Source organism: Eptatretus burgeri, chromosome 4, assembly GCF_056783735.1.
Source record: "Eptatretus burgeri isolate ZD-2024b chromosome 4, Ebu_testis_v1, whole genome shotgun sequence".
NCBI classification, from domain to species: Eukaryota; Metazoa; Chordata; class Myxini; order Myxiniformes; family Myxinidae; genus Eptatretus; species Eptatretus burgeri.
Genome location: NC_140964.1, coordinates 84439622 through 84462684, shown reverse-complemented (window position 1 = coordinate 84462684; position 23063 = coordinate 84439622). Strand labels below are relative to the sequence as shown.

Genomic DNA, 23063 nt, shown 5'->3' with positions numbered 1-23063 from the left:
GGTTCAATAAGACTTGAGACTTGAGTTCAATAAGACTTGAGACTTGGGGTTCAATAAGATTTGAGACTTGGGGTTCAATAAGACTTGAGACTTGAGTTCAATAAGACTTGAGACTTGGGGTTCAATAAGACTTGAGACTTGAGTTCAATAAGACTTGAGACTTGGGGTTCAATAAGATTTGAGACTTGGGGTTCAATAAGACTTGAGACTTGAGTTCAATAAGACTTGAGACTTGGGGTTCAATAAGATTTGAGACTTGGGGTTCAATAAGACTTGAGACTTGGGTTCAATAAGACTTGAGGCTTGAGTTCAATAAGACTTGAGACTTGGGGTTCAATAAGACTTGAGACTTGGGGTTCAATAAGACTTGAGGCTTGGGTTCAATAAGACTTGAGACTTGGGGTTCAATAATACTTGAGACTTGAGTTCAATAAGACTTGAGACTTGGGTTCAATAAGACTTGAGACTTGGGGTTCAATAATACTTGAGACTTGAGTTCAATAAGACTTGAGACTTGGGGTTCAATAAGACTTGAGACTTGAGTTCAATAAGACTTGAGACTTGGGGTTCAATAAGATTTGAGACTTGGGGTTCAATAAGACTTGAGACTTGGGGTTCAATAAGACTTGAGACTTGAGTTCAATAAGACTTGAGACTTGGGGTTCAATAAGACTTGAGACTTGGGTTCAATAAGACTTGAGACTTGGGGTTCAATAATACTTGAGACTTGAGTTCAATAAGACTTGAGACTTGGGGTTCAATAAGATTTGAGACTTGGGGTTCAATAAGATTTGAGACTTGAGTTCAATAAGACTTGAGACTTGGGGTTCAATAAGATTTGAGACTTGAGTTCAATAAGACTTGAGACTTGAGTTCAATAAGACTTGAGACTTGGGTTCAATAAGACTTGAGACTTGAGTTCAATAAGACTTGAGACTTGAGTTCAATAAGACTTGAGACTTGGGGTTCAATAAGATTTGAGACTTGGGGTTCAATAAGACTTGAGACTTGGGGTTCAATAAGATTTGAGACTTGGGGTTCAATAAGACTTGAGACTTGAGTTCAATAAGACTTGAGACTTGAGTTCAATAAGACTTGAGACTTGAGTTCAATAAGACTTGAGACTTGGGGTTCAATAAGATTTGAGACTTGGGGTTCAATAAGACTTGAGACTTGGGGTTCAATAAGACTTGAGACTTGAGTTCAATAAGACTTGAGACTTGGGGTTCAATAAGACTTGAGACTTGGGTTCAATAAGACTTGAGACTTGGGGTTCAATAATACTTGAGACTTGAGTTCAATAAGACTTGAGACTTGGGGTTCAATAAGATTTGAGACTTGGGGTTCAATAAGATTTGAGACTTGGGGTTCAATAAGATTTGAGACTTGGGGTTCAATAAGACTTGAGACTTGGGGTTCAATAAGATTTGAGACTTGAGTTCAATAAGACTTGAGACTTGGGGTTCAATAAGATTTGAGACTTGGGGTTCAATAAGACTTGAGACTTGAGTTCAATAAGACTTGAGACTTGAGTTCAATAAGACTTGAGACTTGGGGTTCAATAAGATTTGAGACTTGGGGTTCAATAAGACTTGAGACTTGGGGTTCAATAAGATTTGAGACTTGGGGTTCAATAAGACTTGAGACTTGAGTTCAATAAGATTTGAGACTTGAGTTCAATAAGACTTGAGACTTGAGTTCAATAAGACTTGAGACTTGAGTTCAATAAGATTTGAGACTTGGGGTTCAATAAGATTTGAGACTTGGGGTTCAATAAGACTTGAGACTTGGGGTTCAATAAGATTTGAGACTTGGGGTTCAATAAGACTTGAGACTTGGTTGAGACTTTGCTAAAGTGACTTGTTGACGTGTCCATCATGCGTTGCCGAAAGAAATCGCACACACAGCCCCCCCAGCCCCCCCAGCCCCCATGAGACATATTTGAAATCCTTCATGCCAGGGCGACCTTGACAAAAGAAAAAGGAGGTTGTATTGATCGATCGAGCGACATCTTTGCTCCGTATCGAGTGAGTCATTCAACCTCCTGCTGTTTTACATCTGACGTCGCAACACGGCCTTGATTGACATGTATCAGTCGTTTATAACACATGCACCGGGGCGTGGTTAACCAGTCACGTGACCCGCCCGTGTGCCGTGCCGTGCCGTGTGCCGTGTCGGAATGAAACCTGTTGTTCCCACTTCAGAGCCTTCATCCCTGTCTATCGAGTACATTACATTGATCGACTGAGTGTGTCATATTTCTGGGATTCCTTGTGTACGTCCTCAGTAGATGCCGCTCAATTTGAGGTGTATAACAGACGTTTCCTAGCTCGGTCAGAACGCTGTCCTTGTGCATTATTATATTACATAACGTGAGGCGGATATTTCGTTGTGTTGTGGATAAATATTATCAATGAAGAAAAACAAACAACGTTCAAACGATCACAAAGTGAGGAATAAATAATGAAAATAGGAATCTGGACGTGAATCTCCATTTGGCCCGTTCCGTCATGGCGTCCTTGGGCCTGCGACGGGTATTCGGGTTTGTCCGCACTTTCTCCGCCGCTGCAGCAAATCATGAAGCTCACAAAGGTGAGGGATACCTGTGTGTTGTATGATTACACGATGACGATGTTGTTGTTTCGCCTTTCGAGGAACTTGACTTCATTTTATTATCTTGTAGTAAGTAGTAATCACTTTCACTTCGACGAATGAACGATAATTGTTGGAAATAACTTGGTAGAAATGTGATCTTATTGTTTGTGTTTACGTTTCAAAAAAAAAATCAAGGTCATCGGGAAGTTTGTTGTCGAAACGACGGTGACCTTGTCTTGTGTGATCGTCGTACGGAAGTGTGGAGGGTTGGGGCGGCGTGAGGTGGTTGGGGAACCGTGAGGTGGTTGGGGAACCGTGAGGTGGTTGGGGAACCGTGAGGTGGTTGGGGCGGCGTGAGGTGGTTGGGGAACCGTGAGGTGGTTGGGGAACCGTGAGGTGGTTGGGGCGGCGTGAGGTGGTTGGGGAACCGTGAGGTGGTTGGGGAACCGTGAGGTGGTTGGGGAACCGTGAGGTGGTTGGGGAACCGTGAGGTGGTTGGGGAACCGTGAGGTGGTTGGGGAACCGTGAGGTGGTTGGGGAACCGTGAGGTGGTTGGGGAACCGTGAGGTGGTTGGGGAACCGTGAGGTGGTTGGGGCGGCGTGAGGTGGTTGGGGCGGCGTGAGGTGGTTGGGGCGGCGTGAGGTGGTTGCGGCGGCGTGAGGTGGTTGGGGAACCGTGAGGGGGTTGGGGAACCGTGAGGTGGTTGGGGAACCGTGAGGTGGCTGGGGCGGAGTGAGGTGGTTGGGGCGGCGTGAGGTGGTTGGGGCGGCGTGAGGTGGTTGGCGCCACCGTTGGGGAACCGTGAGGCGGTTGGCGTGGTGTGAGGCGGTAGCTCCACTGTTGGGGCACTGTGAGGCGGTTGGGGCGCCATGAGGTGGTTGGCTCCACCGTTGGGGAACCGTGAGGCGGTTAGCTCCACTGTTGGGGAACTGTGAGGCAGTTGGCTCCGCGGTTGGGGCGCCATGAGGCGGTTGGCTCCACTGTTGGGGAACTGTGAGGCGGTTGGCTCCACCGTTGGGGCGCCGTGAGGCGGTTAGCTCCACTATTGGGGCACTGTGAGGCGGTTGGGGTGCCATGAGGTGGTTGGCTCCACCGTTGGGGTGCCGTGAGGCGGTTGGCTCCTCCGTTGGGGCACTGTGAGGCGGTTGGCCCAATAAAAGAGTTTTAAACATCTTCACAACAATGCTGTGGCTGAATTCAGAAAACGATTCTCAGTCTGGAAATCCCTCCTTCCATGTTGAAGAATGAAAACGTCATCGTTCTTACTACTAATCTTTATTTATGGTGTTTTATGGTAACTTTCTGTGATGTACCGCTCGGCGTTGAACTTGGATACACATGTATGATATACATTATGACGCTACAATTGTTCCCACCCACTCGTGGGTTTGTTGGTGAACGCTTTTGGACTGTCATTCACATACCGGCTGGCCAGGCTTGACGTTCGATTGAAGGTGATTGATTTGTTAAAAAAAAAAAAAAAAAAAAATCATCATGGTTTTTGTGATTAACTCGCTCACTCTTTCCTACAGACTCCATGGGATCATTAACCAACCAATGCAATTGAGGCATCCAATTTAACGTCCATCCGAGGGACGGCGCACATTGCGTCGACCTGCATGTGAAACACCGGGATGACAGTTTATAGCTGCGTCGACATTTGAACCCAAGCTAGACAGCTCGGATGTGAGCGTGCGTACGTAAAGGCTATCCTTCCCCCCCCCCATGATTTAAGTATGTTGTCACAGTGGACACGGGGTCCCATCTTCCACCAGTGTGATTACCAATTTAACGACGGATGGTCATTGGAGACGACGTCTTCTGCCGGGAAAACCCCCAAATAGGCAAAAATAACAATTCCTGAATTGCTGCACATCACACCTCTATTCATGAACCCCCACGTATGTATGGGAAAAATACATTTTGGGGATGACATTTGACAATAGATTGTCACATGACCCCATCACACCTTGTCCGATTTGGGATTGAAGGATGCGCAAGACTTAAAAGAAAAAAAAGTCATGATGCGGTGTTTGTCAATTTGCGGGAGTTACGGGAGTGTTCGCTCGCGCTGCGGTTATCATTCCAAATCACATACTGTGCATCACCCCAATTATGGTAACAGGTTTCTAACTTCGACACATGCTCTATTGTTTTCAACTTTAAACACCAATTACAACCGGCAATGATAAAATGTTGTGTTTATTGAACCACATTTTCTTGTGAAGTTTTATTTTAATTTTTTTTTTTATGACATTATGGTCTTGTTTTGAACTTGCCAGTCGTGTTTTAACCTCGGTTGGAAATGCTGTCCTTGTGTTTGGAACGGCGTACACTGGTTCAGTTTTTGTCCCGGGATCCCTCCCTCAGGCAGCAGCCGCACATGGAAGATCCTCTCCTTCACGGTGGCCCTGCCTGCTGTGGGTGTGTGCATGCTGAACGCCTACCTGAAGAGCCGCGAAGGGCATCATAGGCCCGAATTCATCCCTTACCCGCACATGCGCATCCGCAACGTGGTATGTGATCTGCCGTCTTCCTGTCCTTGTAGTTAATGATCACATGATCTTAAAAAAAAAAATGAAAAACAAAAAAAAAATGTTTGAGTTCATCCTTATGGCTAAACCAATTTTGAACACTTGATTACGATGATACTGGTCTGGTTCTTTGTTCGTAATGTGCAAAATGATTTCTCTCGTCTAATCTGACCATTGCACAAAGCTCCTTCGGCAATCGCTGATTTTCTTTGTGCAATTTGAGGCACTCCAAAATTATTTACATTTTTATGATTGTACAAAGAGTAGGAGTGGGGCAGGGGTGAGAGGTGGTGGGGGGGGGGTGCGTACAACTTTGAGTGCTTTTTGGAAACTAGTGCGTGGCCGTACGTGCAAAAAGAAAAAAAAATGGATTGGAGCATTGTTTCAATTATATAGGACCAACTGTATCATAAATGGCCATAACTTGGGAAACACTTGGGAATCAGCTGAAACTGATGAAGAAGAACGATATCAAACTTTGAATAGGCACATACTCAGGTCCCCAGAGCCAATTGTGATGTCATATCAAAAAAAAAATAATAACAGGAAGCATTGTGGCGTCATTCGTGCCGTCATAGCACCATGTCCTGTCATTGGTTGACAGATAAATGGCGGTAACTTGGGAACCGCTTGTCCGATTAATATCAAACCCTGAGAAGGCACACCCTCAGGTCCCCGACAATATTCCTGGCAAGTTTCAATTCGATCGGACCAGTGGTTGTCGAGAAACGGCGGTCACAGACAGACACACAGAGATTGCTGGAATTATAGATAGATGAATGCCTTTTAAACCTACAATTGATTGGAAAAAAAAACATCCACATCACTGAAATGGAGAAATTAAACTCAGCATGGTGTCTCCCGTGCATGATGCCACTGCCACCTGGCCAAGTGCTGAACCGAAAGCTTGATGGATATCTTCACATGCATTTTTCTGGTGTGCATGCATGCAAGATTGTGTGTTGTGCTGCTGCCACCGGTCATCTCCACTCGTGAGTCCCCAAGACTGAACAGAGCCTTCCCTGGTCCTGAAGCATCCAGCTAAACCACAGCAAGGAACCATGACTCCTGGACCAAGCTGGCTCCTCATCCGTGCTGCGTCCAACAGAGCCCTTCCTGGTACTGAAGCATCTGCCTTAACCATAGCAAGGAACCACGACTCCTGGACCAAGCTGGCTCCTTATCCATGCTCCTCCTTCCCCCTCCCTACATCCCCGAAGTGGTGACTATGTAGAGCCACACCCCCTCTTCTCTCTCGGTCCTACCCTTCCCTGGTCTCACCCCTTGTTGATAGGATAGAATCGGCAAAACCCAACAAGCTGCAAGGCCAGCATGCCAAACAGTGTCCCATACACATATCGATCGGCTCAACTCTGGACGCCATGTGCGTGGGCCCCTGCCTCATCAAAGCTGCCATCCTCTGCTCAGTTCTCACTCGTATCGAAGTCGTCGTATTTGGTGTGGTCCTCTATCGCAAAACCCGGTCTATCTCGTCCTCAACAGGCGGAACTTTGCAAGAGGGAGTTCGCAAAAGCTCGGGCCTTCTTTCCTAGCAGCAGGGGTTCAACAAGTCCCACTAAGCTGCAGGGCCAGGTCACGTCACAAACCCATGCTGAATGGCATGATATTGGGAGCCTCGTATGTTCATAATGGCATTGATTATGGGGCCAAAAATGTATAGCACATTTCAAAAATTTATTGGGCCCAACATGTTCGACTAGATTAGACAATGTGTGGCAGAGGTATGCGCTCTACAGAGTGCCCTTCTCGTTATTGTTGTCTTGACTTTGTCTTCCGGTAAAAAGTGAAAAGTGCTATTTCTTGTAATTCACCAACCTCTTGATTTACAGTACAGTTGCGTTTTTGTCGATGGTCTTGGTTTTTAATTTATAAAATCAGAGTACCTGCCCTACATGTGATCATCTTCAAAGCATGCAACACATTCTTCTGATGCATACCTTTTATTTGTGTGGTGTATAGATAACTGACAGCTATGTTTTGGCAAAAACCAAAAGTTGTGTGCATGAAGCAAAAACATACCGACTGCTTATAATTCAAAATTCCTCACTGCACTGGAAAACGTGGGGACAGGAATACTGGACTGTAAATGGTGGAGACCTGTAGTACCCTCCCCCACCTGGAAGCAGTGCTACACAATACACATTTACATCGGGAATTTGTGTCCCCCTTCCCTTTCCATCCCATGATCGTCGGCAAAGATAAGAACACCCCTATACATCAATTGGGGCATTGCTGATCCAATGTAGCAAGTCTGGATGTAATCACCCCAGAACTGTAGGAGTAGTAGCATGACAAACAGACAAGAAGGCATCAGGCGGCAGCCTGACAGGTATGATGATGGTCATGCAAATGACGTCATTATCACCTTGACCTTTGAACATGGTTCCAATTTGACACCTGTATGTTGCCATGGAAACAACGCCATACATCAAGGGATTGCCGCCATTTTGGAAATGCATCATCTTCCCCCCCCGCCCCGACAGAAATCTTGCGTTTAATAGCGATCGTATTATCAAATCTGCTCGAAATTTGTTGATGTTTGCCATCATGTAGCGCAAACACTTTTGGTCGTATCTGTTTTATGCAAATGATGGCTGTCACCTTGACCTTTGACCTATAATCGGCAAACAACATTGACGGCCTCACTTTTGTCCTTCGGAATCTTCTGGTAAAGTTTGACGAAGATAACAAAGTGTTTGAGTTATCGCACTCGCAAACGAGACACACATGAGGAAAATTTTAAATTTTCATCATAAAAAAAAACAATCTGTGAATTGTAGAAAGGATTTCTCCACAATAAATGATGTTAGGGGGAGGTACCTCGATCCTCATTATTATTGTCCTATTTTTACTATTACGAGCCTGGTGTTGGCTTCGTGGTTAGGGTGGCGGCTTGGGATCCCAGAGTCCTGAGTTCAAGACCCGTTGGCTGCTGAATTAATACCAGGGGGTTGACTCGGCCTGTCATCCTTCCAAGGTCGGCAAAGTGAGTACCAGTGTACTGGTCCCGGTGTATGCCCCGGTTAGAATAGGTGTACCATATCCCTGTGTGTCGTAAGAGGCGACCAGGGTTGGCGTCGGGAAGAGCATCCGGCCATAAAACATTGCCTCAAGAAAAAAGCCCAACCCCTGCACAACAGGGAAAAATGGCTGTAAAAACGGTCATTTTTTATTTTTTACTATTACAGTGGTTTATTTAAATTATCATGTTTAAGATATAAACAATGAAATTGTGAAAAAATACAGCCAACTGTTGCATTTAATAAATACCAACAACTAAAAATAGAAAAATGAACAAAAGAGGATGTTGACACAACTTTGGTTGTTGCTGATGTCGTCTTGTTTGTGGAAGTGGAGGAGTTATCGAGGATAAGACCATGGGCCAATCTCGAAACCATCCCCCCCCCCCGCCCCCCGTCATGTGTCACAGTGACGTCATAACAGAAAATGATATTTTTGAGCATTTTTCTCCAATCTCCGACATGTTGATTATTACTAAGCAGAATTAATTCAGGCCCGTAGGTGAGTGCCAGTATGTTCAGCCTCTCTCTCTCAAACCTCAAAGGTACATCCGCGGGTCCCCAGCAATATTCCTGGCAAGTTTCAATCGTCAAGAGAAATAATAATAATAATAAATAAATAAACATTAATTGTGATGTCATTCGTGACGTCAGAGCACCATGTCCTATAAATGGCCGTAACTTGGGAACCGCTCGTCCGATTGATATCAAACCTTGAAAAGGCACATCCGCAGGGCCCCGGCAATATTCCTGGCAAGTTTCAATCAGATCGGACCGTCAATCGTGCAAAAAAAATACATTAATTGTGACGTCATTCGTGACGTCATAGCACCGTGTCTTTTCATTGGTCGACAGATAAATGGCCGTAACTTGGGAACCGCTCGTCCGATCCATATCAAACCTCAAAGGCACATCCGCGGGTCCCCGGCAATATTCCTGGCAAGTTTCAATCGGATCGGACTGGCAGTCGTTGAGAAACGGCGGTCGCAGACAGACACAGATTGCTGGAATTATAGATAGATGCTCTCATTATCACATGGATTTGAATATCAATCACTTGTCATATTTTCAATTAACCATCGCCATAAATTGAAATGATGCGTTTTATTTTGCATGTGCCAATATTCGTTTCCAATTAGCAAATCTCAGCATTAGTGGACAAACATCAAGGATTATTGAATCGTATCTTGATAAACAATAAATCCACCAATATATATTGTTGAGAATTCGCGCCCGCCGGCGTGCGGACGGCCACGCAACTCGGATCGCAGCACGTCGCCCACCGGACAGACAAGCCAGTCGTGACCCTCTCGGAACAATACCGGGAGCAAGTCGCGGGTGGGGGTTTAACCCCACCACGACCGTGCCAATTGCCCACCCGCGCAGGATAGGGTTGCTCGCCAAATTCGATCTACCTGAGTACCTGCGCAGATGGTCGACCGGGCGATCGTACCACGCCACAGGCCGACTCCAGACACGAACCGCTTAAGCGGTCCGTTCCGTGCTACAGTGATAACCGAGCGGTGTTGTCGTCGGCCTCGACTGTTCCGATTAATTACCGGGCGTATTAAGCCCACTACGAACCCTTTACATGAAGCAGGATGGAGGGTCAATTAAAAGGAAGGAGACGAAGCGAAACGGGCACGGTTCAACATGCAAGAACTTTATTTACACGATAAACGGAAAGCACACATACAGTCAAACAGTCAAAATGCACATATGGCAACAAAAACAAAAGCAACAACGACGCAGAGTTACGACTGACTAAGCGCACACACGGCAACACTTATACAGTTCTACTTTACAGACGGCGCCAACACACATTTACTCAAAAGCAAAGGAAAGAAGCCACCCTCATAGACAAGGGGGCAGACGGGCCTGTGGGCAAATATGCACGCGTGACCTGAAGGAGCGGCCAGGCCCGTGAGACCGGGGGGGGGGGTCCTACCCGCGTCCGCGTGATGCGTTGGCGGACGAGCCGCAGATGTGGCCGCGTGGCTGTGCCCCGACTCCGTGCTCCTTGGCGGGTTTCGTTGGCACGACGTTTGGAGTGGGGTGAGAACGGGGCCCCCTTGTTGCACTATCTCAGCGTGGGGGAAAGGGGGAATTGTTGATGCCCTGGGGGAGGGAGAATGGCTGGATGGCTTGGGTCCCGTGATGAGCGATCCCACACCGCGACCTCGTCGCCGACCGCCGTCGTTCTCGCCTCAGACCCGAGCTCCTTGCCTCTTCCCACAACTCTTCTCAGCCGACTCCAGAACCCAACTCGATGACACACCGATGACTTCGCCACCCGACTCGACTCTCTGCCACACCGATGACTCGACTCGCTCTTTCTGCCACACCGATGACTCGACTCGCTCTTTCTGCCACACCGATGACTCGACTCACTCTTTCTGCCCTGATTCGCCTTGCGCTCGCCGTTTTATTGGCTGACAGGAGCAGCTAATTTGCAAATATCCGGACCAGGATGACCTCGGGGACAGAGCCACGCTCGCCAATTGGTCGGAGGAAAGGGAGCGTGAATCTCCCCAGATCCTAGAATTTGCATATATCGATTTCACACAGACGCGCCTGGAGGCGGGGCCAAGCCGCTCCGCGCTTGCTAATTGGACGGAGCAAAAGTGGGCGTGTAGCATTCCTGATCCGAATTTTCCTCGGAAAGGCCGCTATTTGCGCTCGCAGCTCAGTGCGTATCGCTGAACGGGCCCAAGACAGCCTGACGCTCAGTGTTCACAAGTGGTGCAGGAATGGCCGTAGAAGGAGAGAGGTGAAGGTGGTGGAGGGTTTTCGGTGGTGGTTTGATGGTTATGGTGCTGTTTGGGAATGGCGGTGATGCGATGATGTGAGATTGAGTTGTGAAGGTAAAGGTCGTGGCTGTTGGCGTTGTTGTCTGAGGGTTGGTGCATGGTTGTAGTTGGTGACGATGGCTGGCGTGGTGGTTAAGGTGGTTGTTGTGTGATGGCGGTTGAGACGTGGTTGGTTCAAAATAAAGATAGAACAGAAAAACGGCTATCTCAAAGCGTCGCAGCCCGAATGAATCGCATAAATTCCCTCGATACAACGGGTTTGGGGCTAACTACACATGTACTTAGAGATATCTCACCTACGGGCCCTGAATGGTGGTTTGCGAATTTCCACAGCCATAACAATATGTTGTCCAGGTTCTCTAAAGCTATCAAGAACAAGTTTAAACTTGTGACATTGGTATATTTGCAAATGGTACAGTAGAGTCTAACAACTAACAACCGTTCATGTGGTGAAACTCGTGGCAGTGTTCTCTAGAAGTTCCAATGTACTGGCTATATAATAACGGACTAGCACGAAGGCAAACATGGAAAATTATTCCTCTGTATCTTCAAAAATGACATCTTCAAAACTCTCAACTTCTGGAAGGTCCTCTTCCGGTTCATCGTACAAATCCACAAGCTCTTTCGGCATCAAATCTCCCTCCGTCCACTGGAAATCCAATTCGCCATCTACTATGCACCAACCGTGCTCATCTGGCGTTGGTACATCTGGCATAGCCTGGTCTGCCCTGCACCAGACCAGTGCTTGGTAATTAGCCCTCTGTATGTGCATCCGCAGTGATGCCCGGCATGGAGGTAGTATGCTCAAGTCAACTCCATTGTAACTGGTCAACAATGATCCAGATTTTGGCTTGAACCTCTCCAAGAACTGCTTGGTAGGTAGCTTGTTGATATCAGATGATGTTGACTTCTTCCTTTACAACAAACATGTGAAGTGCTCTAACGTCTGATAAAGAGTATCACTCGCATCAGGTGAACTTCCTAATGAGAGGAATGTAGCCAAGAAATCCGGATGATCTTTAAGAGTCTTCAAAGGAAGCAGCTTCCCCTTTCATACGAATGAACTCGTTGGTCGCACCCAGAAAATGCATGCAACGCTGGTAGTGCTGAACAGGTATCTTTTCCAGCTTCTGCGATTACACGATGAAGGTCAATCATCCGTCGTTTGTTGCCGACTCCTGTGTCAAATAACACTCGCTGTTGAATATCTTGCGCAAATTTCAGCAGCAACAAGAATACATCTGTGTCTGATGATCTAATTACAATTGTGGACTCAGATGAGGAATGTGAAGCCACATGTAGGCAGTGCAGAATCATCCTTGTGTCTGCTTCCTCTTGAGTCGAATGTCGCTCCTCCACATCTTCTGATTCAGTAGTTTTACCATCTGAGCTTGTGATGGATGTGCAGTCTCTCTGACAGACAAACAGGATTCTTCTTTCGACCAGTTTTGCAGAGTACTTTGGCGTTTTCCATTCCAGCAGAATCGGTTTGGTAAGTTGTGTTTTATTCTTTGAGTTACGCAGAAACTTCTTCCAGTCACGTGAGATCTTTGTAAGCGGACTCTTGATTAAGTGCGTTGACGATGCTCCTCTGTGTTCTCTCTCTCTCTCTCTGCTTCTTTGATCGACATGTCTCTGTATCAGTCACGAAGTCTATCCGTCGTACTTTAGGAAGTTGCGCGAACAAACTTTCAGCCAGCTTACCAAATGTTTCTGGGATGGAAACTTGTGTCTGTAGTAGGGCAATTTCCATCGATTATGTAACTCGTGCTTTCGTTGGTCGGTCGATGTGACAAGTTAGCACGTCCTTCCAGGGTACGCATTAGCTTGGCCTTGTCTGTTTTTGTTGGGGATCCTGTAGCTGTTGCTGGAGCCCATGGAATGGGCCCCAATGGATAACAGGACCTTTTCCACGCTTATGTTGTATTTAAGAGCCAGCAATATCAATTGGCCAAACGCATTCCGTTGTGCAACAACATTCTTCGTTTTTTTTTGTCTGTCCCTGTAACTTTAACTGACTTTGCTCATGACACAAATGTTTTGAGTTTCTGTTTCTTGATTGGTTCGTGGAAACTTTTCTTTCTTGATTAGCCTTTCTTTTACAAATGCTTCGTGTAATATCTTCCCACGATTGTCCGCTGATAGAAGATCCTGCTCAACTTCGGGTGGAGCTAGTACTCCTGATGACAGACAATAGGGGACATCTTTATCCTCGACATCGAAAGGGTTAATGAAGCTTGTGATGGCATCAACAACCTTGCAAACATCGGTTTCACTGCGGAGTATTTCTGAGGTCCTTGTATCCTTGTGTGTTGAACATCCTTGACTCTCCATTCCTGTCAGTTCCATGGTGGCTTGGACATAACCTGCCCGCGAGTGTATTGTCATACACCATCTGTAGTAAGCAGAATAGTTTCTGCTGAATCCAATAATTCCCCCGTGAGATTTTGCATGTCGATTGATGGTTTGTTCAATGGTAAGATCAACTGCATTTCTCGATGACTGTACCTCGGATCTGTTCACACTGAATCCGTTTAACCGCAAAAGCTCTTGAGCTTCAGGATGGTAACTGGGGAGGTTTAGGAGAGTCAGCATGTATACCGTTGTATATCTTGCATAATTTGGTCGGTCATAGCTGAAAAACATGCGACAGGTTTTGCAGACACCACAGATGAAGATCCAAATTGTTCTCTTTGGTTGCTCTGAGAAACATCAAGACCAGCCATACTTTATCCATATAATCCAACCAAAACTGAGCGGTTTTCCCCATTTCTCCCTTGCGAACCTTTTCCTTGAAACTGTTGTAGAGCATCAGCAGCCGTGTGCAGCTATTGTTAGCTAGAGTTTCCGATAGATTCTCCTTACTTGGAATGAGTGATAAGCGTTGCAGGAGGCCTCTTGTTTCGTCTCCAATAATCTGCCCCTCTGATGTCTCAAAAGCCCTCAACAACAGACGCTCTAAGGCTTCAAGTATTAGCCTGTGAACACGCAATGCTCTGTTGTAATGTTTACCGGACATCACTTTGTTAATGGACCCACTGGCGCAGATTCCAGCTTCCACTACTATTTCCTCAAAGCCACTGGACTGAGGCCGTTTTCCAAGAGCACCAAGATATGCACATGTAGTGTGAAAAACACCCATCCTGACAATTACGTCTTCAAACAAACTGTTATTCTGCCATACAAGAGCATATGCTTTTTTTGCCACCGCCAGATCAAACGTCACAATTGTGTAGTGCTGGCCCACTTCTCTGGATGCTGCCTGGGAAAGTTTCAGGAGGTGTTGGACAGTGGCATTCTCAGTAACCAGGGCATTCACGGGAGCCATATAGTCAACTGTGGATAACACATCCTTGTCATCTTTGCTCTTCGCTGTCATGGTTACCCAACCAGCCCATCCAGGTACCATCTGGGTCGCGTTCTGCAGCAGTGCCCTGCAAAATACCCACACTGTATCAGACCATTGGGCCCAAGTTTCTGTGTCTGTTTGTGGGGCATCACTGATGGATACTACAAGGGATGGTTCAGTCTTGGTAGTGACAAAACATGGCTCTATATCTTGAGGATTGTAAACCACTGAGCGCTGCTTGTTCTTGATAACGGGAACTTGAATGCAAGAGGGGGTTTGCTGCAAGCATCTACAAGAACCTCCTGGATCATTATCCCATCGGCCGTGTGTGTTGTGCCAGTACCCGAAGGTGTTTCTTCGTTCAGGTCAAAATTGTCCCAGCATAGATGACTAACAACATTTCCGGCTGGCTGAATTGAAGGTGGAATAACGCCTTCTCTCTCCACTATGCTCTTGCACATGGCCGTTTCCAGTTCCAGCAAACAAGAGTAGGAAACAGTGTCCATATCGATTCAATAGTGACTATTTCAGCACTACCAGTCAAATGCCTTAGTGTCATACCCAGAAGAAGGTGTTTGGGCATTGTCCATTGCCCTCTTGTCAAAGATTGGCAAATATCTTCAGTAAAGGAATCAACCAATCTGCTTCTTTTCATCGACGCATCTGCAAATTTCTTTCCAGTAATCACCCAGGAGAGAAAATCTTGCAATTGAGTAGGTGGGTGGATAATTCCACTAAGTAAGAAGCTCGGTGAAGGTGGCCAAGGCATCTCTGGATTCTTCTTTGGAGCCAAGAATAAGTCTTCTTAGGAGTAGTGCTGCTTCTTCAAGGCGTTTCAGGTCAGATGCAGCAACCTCAAATGCAGACTCTATGGCCTGACCTTTCGGAACTTCCGTCGAATACACAAGTTCACTCCTGTAATTAGGTTGCCAAAACTGTATTTTGCTTCCAAATTTCTTTGTCAACTTTGCTTTTATCTTGTCAGTTTTGTAATTGACATTGTAAAATTCGGGGCTATTGCTCAACAAAAACTGCAAATATCGGTCTTTGAGCTTTGTAACTCTTTCAACGTTAGCCCCATGGATAATTCTGTTCTCAACAATATTGGCAGACATGCTCAAATGCAGCTGCATGAGCATTCTGTTGTTCCACGACAGAAGTGTCTACATCAGTTTTTATTTTCATGCCGATCATCTGAGCGTGTATAATGCTTACGACAGATGGTAGTGTGCCTCACGGGCGATTAAATCAACATCTTGTACTTTCGCCAATATATTGGCATCTTTCATTTTCTCAGCGGCTGCTTTGATTGACTCTTCTGCGCTACTTGTAACACACTTTACAAGCCTCTCTTCCTTCCCCTGTACCTTTTTACGTGATCTGTCGCAGAAGAGACATTTGTTCGCAGGAAATAATATTGCAGCCAATTCTGAGGATCTGCCTCTCTTGGCGCTTCATGGTACTTCGTCTTCAGCAGGACCCTTTCTTTTGAGGAAGCGGGACGTGTTCGTGAAATTTGTATAACACCATCTGTGCGCTCCGTGCACGTTTTTGTAGAAAGTTTTTGGTACCTCCATACAAATATCATCAAGCCTTTCACTGGCATTAGCTCTCTTCTGTCGCAGTTCCACTGTTTCTTCTATCTTCGAGAAACTAACATCTTAAAGTGGTCTAACTTTTTTTTATCTGAGGTGTGTTTCACATAGTGTATAATACAGGATAAGCCTTCATGCGAATGTTTGGCTTTAGACCGTGAGCTGGCCTTTAATTTCAAGGGTTTTTCATCTGTTTTCTTCTTGTCGGCCATTGAAAAGTCTCATCTAAACTGAAATACAGAAATCAATAAACATCAGCATCAATTTAACAATCTATGAATACTACATGTATGATGGCAGTGAGCTCATGAACAACAGAAATTATGCACAAGTTTTAAAGAAAAAACATCTACAAATGACAAATTCCAAAATTAGGTCTAAAAACAGCCTGAAAATGACGTCACTGTGATGTCACTATAGCGGCCATCTTGGATTTAATTTTGAGATTTTCAGTTTAGACTTGACCCAACGGTAAAGTATGAGAAATTTCAGCGTCCTAGCCTAAGGGATAGTGAAGATATTTACGGAGACCAAATTCCTTATTTCAGAATAGGGGGTAGGGTTACTGCGGGGCGTGTCACGACCACACCCACCACAGATTTTTATTTTATTTTGCAGACAACCGGATTGTGCTGGGGCATGAGTCAGGCTGTCTGAAAAACATGGTCTACAAAAATCCCCAGGGGGGATGGGGGTCTACGGTGGCCCATGGTCGAGATGGGAATCATCTGGGTCCGATGACCGTGGTGATGGTGTTGATTGTGACGGAGGTTGGATTGTTGAGGGCTCACTGACATTGTCCTATGAACGTTCTTTCCCTTCCTATTTTTTGAAAAAAGGAAAACTAAGCACTCAACACTGCTTTCATCCTCTTTTTCTTTTTGAATGAACTTGTAGCAGCTGAGATCTACTTGGGCATTTCGGGCCACCGTTGAGTCTGTGTTCCGTGTTGGGGTCATCTTCATCGATGAGGCGGAAAGCCTCCACTGTCCTCTTGCCAGTGAGAGTACGCAGTGGCTCAACCTCTGCACTTTCTGCCTCTGACTCCTCCAACTACTGTTCAATCGGTCATTGATGTCATTTGCCATCCCAGTTTAGCTTCTTGAGTAAGCTGCTGAAAGGATTGCTTTGACAAGACGACAACTTCAAACTTTATGAATGTTAAATTGCACTGAGTTGAATATTATTATTATTTATTTTTTTTTTTTTTTTTTGTGCTTGGGGGTCATGACTACCCACCAAGTGCAGTCGGATGACATTGCCGAGGAAGGCGGCGGCAATGACATTCCAAGAGGTTGGAGTAAAGTCTTTCACCAAATACTGAGGAAACTGTACTCGTGCTGCAATGTTGGTTAAAGAAGGAGAACCCTTTATTGACAGTTTGTACATTTTACCCAAATTTCCTACATTATTTTAACTCTGTCATCAACTAAGTAAATATAAAAAAATAACGGTTCACTTAAATGTCAGCACAAGCTCCTGATACTTGAAGCCAGGGCAGTCGGTCAGCCATGCATGTGATGTACTTGATGATACAATGAGCAGTAGAGACAGTTGTAACCAATTTCGAACAAAGCAGTGTATGGTTGATTTGATGGTGTAGTGACCACTAAAGGTAACTACCACAACTGTTTAACCACAAAGGCAATTGTGAAACTGAGAACAAAGCGGTCACATGAACACGTGCAAGTTCGGTGTAGTAGAATTTTGCAAAGAAACTGCTTTTAGCGCCTCCTTGCAAACCGTCCATTTCAAAATGATGTTTCGCATCTTTGCGAGGAAGACTTGCAAGCCTTCAAAGAACTGTACGAACTCAGAAAACGATGCTCCAGACAGCTGAGTCAGTCCCACTCAGGCTGTAGCTCTGATTAAATGCTGAGTCTTGGAGAAGTCAATTGCCCATGAGTGGAACAGTGAAGCTATTGCAGAGACTTAATCAATATCTCTTGCCTTGATCTGCTCCTGCCGTCTGTGTCATCTCAACACGACAAGTCGATGTCTTCTTTATTTTCTGTCTGTCAACGCCATCATTTCTAAGATGGAATCGCGCCAAGCAACCTCATTAACGTCTCCTCTTTTTCTGCTCTGTCCCACCACGGTCTGCTTCGCGCATTTTGTAGCTGCATGCCTCGCCTCAAGGACCAATCGCATCGCTGCCCTGGTGTCCAATGCCGTAACTTATTCAGGCATGGCTCCCACCTGCTTGGGCAAACCCATGCCCTGCCACTCACTCGTGATATTGTCCAACATCATTGACTGTTCTACCCTGTAGCAAATTGCAAGTTGTGCTGGTTTTTTTAGTTATATATTTCCTTTAATTGATTATCAACTGATTACACCTTTCTCTATCCTTTATTAAACTCACTTTACAAATACCAAATTATTATTTTAATGTTAATCGTACATGTATTAAATTCTGAGTCCCATTAAAAAATAATTAAATCCAAAGAAAACATCACAAGATGTGGAAATTCTTGTTTTTGTTGTGAAATGTATTGAAAAAAATTTTTTGAGGCATTGGGCACTGAACCCAGATTCTTCTTTTGAGTTGGTTTTGGAAACTATCCTGATATATATATATATATATATATATATATATATATATATATATATATATATATATATATATATATATATATATATAGTGGTGTTACAACACCAATGGAGGTGAAAGGGGAGCAGAAAGTGTCAATGGTTCAAAACAGCTTCCTGTAAAATCGAGTAAAATTAAGAGGATGAAGTTCAAAAAAACCAAAAAACAAGACATTGGAGGTGATGTTGTTTTCAAACATTGCTTTAACCCAGCATTGCATATATATGTATATATGTATATATGTATATATGTATAATATATATATATATATATATATATATATATATATATTGCATACACAGTCATGCGCCACTTAACGACAGGGATACGTTCTGAGAAATGCGTCGTTAAGCGATGTCCTCATTGTGCGAGCATCATCGTGTACTTGCACAAACCTAGATGGTATAGCCTAATACACACCTCGGCTATATGGTGTAGCCTATTGCTCCTCGGATACAAACCTGTATAGCATGTTACTGTACTGAATACTGTCGGCAATTGTAACACACATCCAAGAGAGACGGAAGACGCGTTAGTTTTACCTTTGTGCTGTTCATGACGGCCATGGGTGTTGTTAGCGGCTGCTTACAATCTCCTCTCGCATCGATTATAGAAAGGTGAATAAATAGCGTTTGGATTTTATAAATACGTAATCATTGCATCGATGTTATAATTTACAAATGAATAAACGAGCACCTGTCAATTGTGTGATATATTTTCGGAACAGTGCGATTGTTTTAACAACATTAAAAGCTTCACTAAAAATAAATTTGTGTTTTAATTTCGACTGCAACAACAACGATTTATTCGCGGAATTCTTCAATTCAAAGGTAATTTACTTGCTAGAAGGTAGCAAACATTGGTTCAGTTTGAAAGCCGATTTCGTTGAATCCCGATTTAGCACGACCCTGCTTTTTTCGCGATGACATTTTATGGACCTCAACGATCGCATTATAACGGGGCCACACTGTTTTTTATTATCATTATGAAGTATTATGTACTGTACATAATTGTATGTGCTATCCTGTACTTTTATATGACTGGCAACGCTATATATATATATATATATATATATATATATATATATATATATATATATATATATATATATATATATATATATATATATATATATATATATATATATATATAGCAACCCCTCACGGGAGCAGCCGAAAGAAGAAGAAGATATATTTTATATATATATATATATATATATATATATATATATATATATATATATATATATATATATATATATATATATATTATGTGTGGGCTTGTCCCTTTGTGTAACAGTATTCTCTCATAATGTCTTCATCCTGGATGTGATGTAATTTACAAGTTTCCTCATGAGCCTTAATTTGCTGTTCAATTAAAAAAAAAAAAAAAAATGTTGGTCAGTGTTTGATAAGTGCATGGCTCACAAAGTGGGTGCACTACTGTAACAAAGGGCAAAAAAAAAAGTTTCGGGAAACATGAAATGCAACCCATTATGTTAATCTACATGTATTCAAATAGCTAAATCTAAATTTTTAGACCTGCTGCACGTCCGGTTTTAAAGTTACCACTGAATATATACAACACTGTAAATGCACGTTCGAATTTCGAGCTTGGCGTCAACGTTATGTACGGAATCGGATGAAAAAAACAACTTAAATATTATATTTTGGGATAAGAAACAGATAATTTTTACTCTGACAGGAAAAAGAAAAAAAACAACACATTTTGAGAGAGTCCGATGTTATAAATGACGAAGAAAACTCAGACGAGTTCAGTCGCAAAGAAAGCCACACTTGTAAGCGAAAAATAACGTTGAAGTCGAATCTATTTCTTTCGAACTTTTGAAAAGAATCACTTTAAACATGAAAAGAAAAACAATTCTTACCTCTCCTGGGTGTGCTCTGGTTTTCAAAAGGAATTGGCCACTGTGGCTTATCCAGGTTGAGAATGATTAGCCACAGGAGAAAGGAAATAGCCACATAATTTTTTTTTTTTTTTTTTTTTTTTAGCAATATGAAATAAGTTAATTTTAAGGCGGATGTGTGAGGTTGGTTGGATGAGTGAGTTGGATTGTTCAGATTGGTTGGATGAGAGTTTGACGTGTGAGATTGGTTGAATGAACGACCATCAGTGGAGGTGGTGATTGTGAGGGGTGGTGGTGATGGTGTGTGTGGGGGGGGGGGGGGTGGTATGGTGGTTGTGGGGGATGGGGGTGGTTGTGGACCAGGATTGGACCAACCTCATGCCATTCAAACTCACTCATCCAACAACTTCACTCATCCAACCAATCTCACACAGCAAACTCACACTTCCAACCAGTCACACATCAAACTCGCTCATCCAACCAATCTCACCCATCAACTTCACTCATCCAACCAACCAGTCACCCAACAAACTCACTCATCCAAACAAACTCGTCCTACTACAGGTACTACAACTGATTGTGTCAAAACTCACCTGACAACCACTGACCCAACGAAGCATGTAGCGCCGAATCATTCCGGGGGGAAATTAAAATAAAACTGAGACGAGAATCATGGGAATCGTGCATAATTTCGGTCGTTTTTTATTTTTTATTTTTTACTAGAAACTAGTTTAAAACTACTAAAGTTAGTATATATATATAAGCTTATACGAAATCACGCGTAATTCCCGTAATCAAAACATATAAAATGGCGGCCGTCTCAACGAAGGTTGAATTCTGTGCTAAAATCACCCAAAATTCGTCTAAAACTGGTTAAAAAAAAAAAACCCACTAAAACATGGATTAGCCACAGTGGCTAATGGGTGGTTTAAAACATTAGCCACAGGTAAGGGGGATTCGCCCTGTGGCAAGCAGCAGCGCACACCCAGCCTCTCGGATCCTCACGAAGCACCAAAAAAATTCTTGCGTTGGTTAAAATGAAGAATTATCTGACAAATGCGAGTCACCTCATTCGGCTCGGCATCCTCACGCTGGATTCGTACGTTACGGCTCTCGCAAAGACACGGACACGAAGACAAACGCTGCGCTCGACGGTGAATGGAAATGTGCTGACGCGCTTACAAGTACCTATTATATCCATAAATCGGGGAAGTTTACAATATGGCAAGATTTTCTCATGCTCGCGTTATTTGTGTCCGACGAGAGATGATGATTCATACATAACGGAACTGACACGAAAATCAAGACGGGATTACTTGCGGTCCGAATTTTATTTTCTGATCAGTTTTGATCTATATAATATTTTTCTGCCGTTAGACTGTCATATTTCCAAGAAATTAAGGGAGATTTGGAATAAAAATCATAAACATTATCAACACTGGACTCCTTATTTTTCTCGATGCAGTGTACACGAAGCATTATGTACGAATCCATTATTTCATCAGATAGGGTAGATGCCAGAAAACCCGAATAGGGAGACAGAACATCATCAAAACATAAAAGAGACACCAAAGTTCATATTCTGAGTCACCACACTCAAAATAACTGTCACATAAACGTACAGTAAAATAAAAAAAATTTACCAATCAAACTAACATTTCTAAGGTTAAAATACCCATATTCTGTTGCTTTAATTCATCTTTCATAAAACAGGGAAATGGAGAGTATGATATTGCTGGTTTCTAGAGGTTCCCCAAGATGTCCACTTTCATTTCTGACCATTGATGGTTTGTCTAAATACCTCATAGTTTTATGTGGAATTTCCCACAAACATACCACAGCATACCCACTTTGTGAGCCATGCACGTAATGCCAAAGCTGCAACATGAACCTTTTTTAAAATTCAATTTACAAATATATTGCCTTCGAGAATTGATTGTGGGGCCTTTTAATGCGAATGAGGAATTGATCTATTGTGCTCGGCTCTTTCCGTCTGGGTGGCTGACACTTTTCTTACTTCCCCCCCCCCCTCTTCCAGAGCTTCCCCTGGGGAGATGGAAACCACACTCTGTTCCACAATCCCCACTTGAACGCTTTGCCTGAAGGTTATGAAGATGAGTCTGAAGACCATTGATCTGTTCCCTTCATTGTCACACCCTATCCTTTTCTTTGATTTGTCCCTTGCTACAGTCTAGAATTGGTGTTTCTCTTAAATGCTAATAAACTGAAAAACTCCAAAGGCAGATAAATGCTTTGTCTTGCTATTAACTGGTGCACAAGAAGTCTGTTTTACCAAAATGGCAGCTTCCAAGACTTGCTTAGAAAATAAATGAAACTTTGCATTTGTCAAAAAGTGCTCATTGTAGTTTAGTTTGGTAAATAAGAGTGGGGGCAGTAGATTGAGTGTATTAGATACTCAAGAATACTCCCTTGCGGTGCAGCACAAAAGCAACAATGACCCAGAGCAACGTAGTTGTTGCATCTTGGGCCAGCAAAAATTCATGATTAAGCCGATTAGGCCGTGGCCATGCCAGGGGAAAGTATGACCGTAGCAGCTCATGTCCCAGATACAGCAAGATGGCATTCTTTCCTGAAAAATAGAAGAGGGTGATGGGATTGTAGTTGAAAACGATTGCAATTTTGGGTTTGGTTGAGCATGCAGGTAATTCTAGTTTGGC

General features: G+C 43.8%; 2 protein-coding genes across 9 annotated transcripts in view; one reads left to right on the top strand and one right to left on the bottom strand.

The window, feature by feature from the left end:
* The first annotated feature begins 2434 nt into the window (after nt 1–2434).
* LOC147028571 (cytochrome c oxidase subunit 6A, mitochondrial-like) lies at nt 2435–22634 on the top strand. Its single transcript, XM_085879105.1, has 3 exons — nt 2435–2592; nt 4967–5112; nt 22424–22634. Exons 1-3 carry the CDS (start codon nt 2511–2513, stop codon nt 22517–22519), a joined length of 324 nt encoding a protein of 107 aa, XP_085735231.1. The 5' UTR covers nt 2435–2510; the 3' UTR covers nt 22520–22634.
* Nucleotides 20711–23063, bottom strand: part of HGSNAT (heparan-alpha-glucosaminide N-acetyltransferase) — a 70149-nt gene continuing 67796 nt past the window's right edge. For all 8 annotated transcript variants that reach the window (XM_085879094.1, XM_085879095.1, XM_085879100.1 and 5 more), the window contains one exon: nt 20711–22975. In XM_085879094.1, the coding sequence (XP_085735220.1) occupies nt 22794–22975 (182 nt within the window). In that variant the 3' untranslated portion in view covers nt 20711–22793. The remainder of the gene's footprint in view (nt 22976–23063) is intronic.

Excerpts from the sequence above, each read along its gene's own strand:
- LOC147028571 (XM_085879105.1), top strand. The coding sequence starts at position 2,511 with ATGGCGTCCTTGGGCCTGCGACGGGTATTCGGGTTTGTCCGCACTTTC. Across the intron at positions 2,593-4,966 it reads AAATCATGAAGCTCACAAAG|GCAGCAGCCGCACATGGAAG; the intron begins GTGAGGGATACC and ends TCCCTCCCTCAG. Across the intron at positions 5,113-22,423 it reads ACATGCGCATCCGCAACGTG|AGCTTCCCCTGGGGAGATGG; the intron begins GTATGTGATCTG and ends CCCCTCTTCCAG.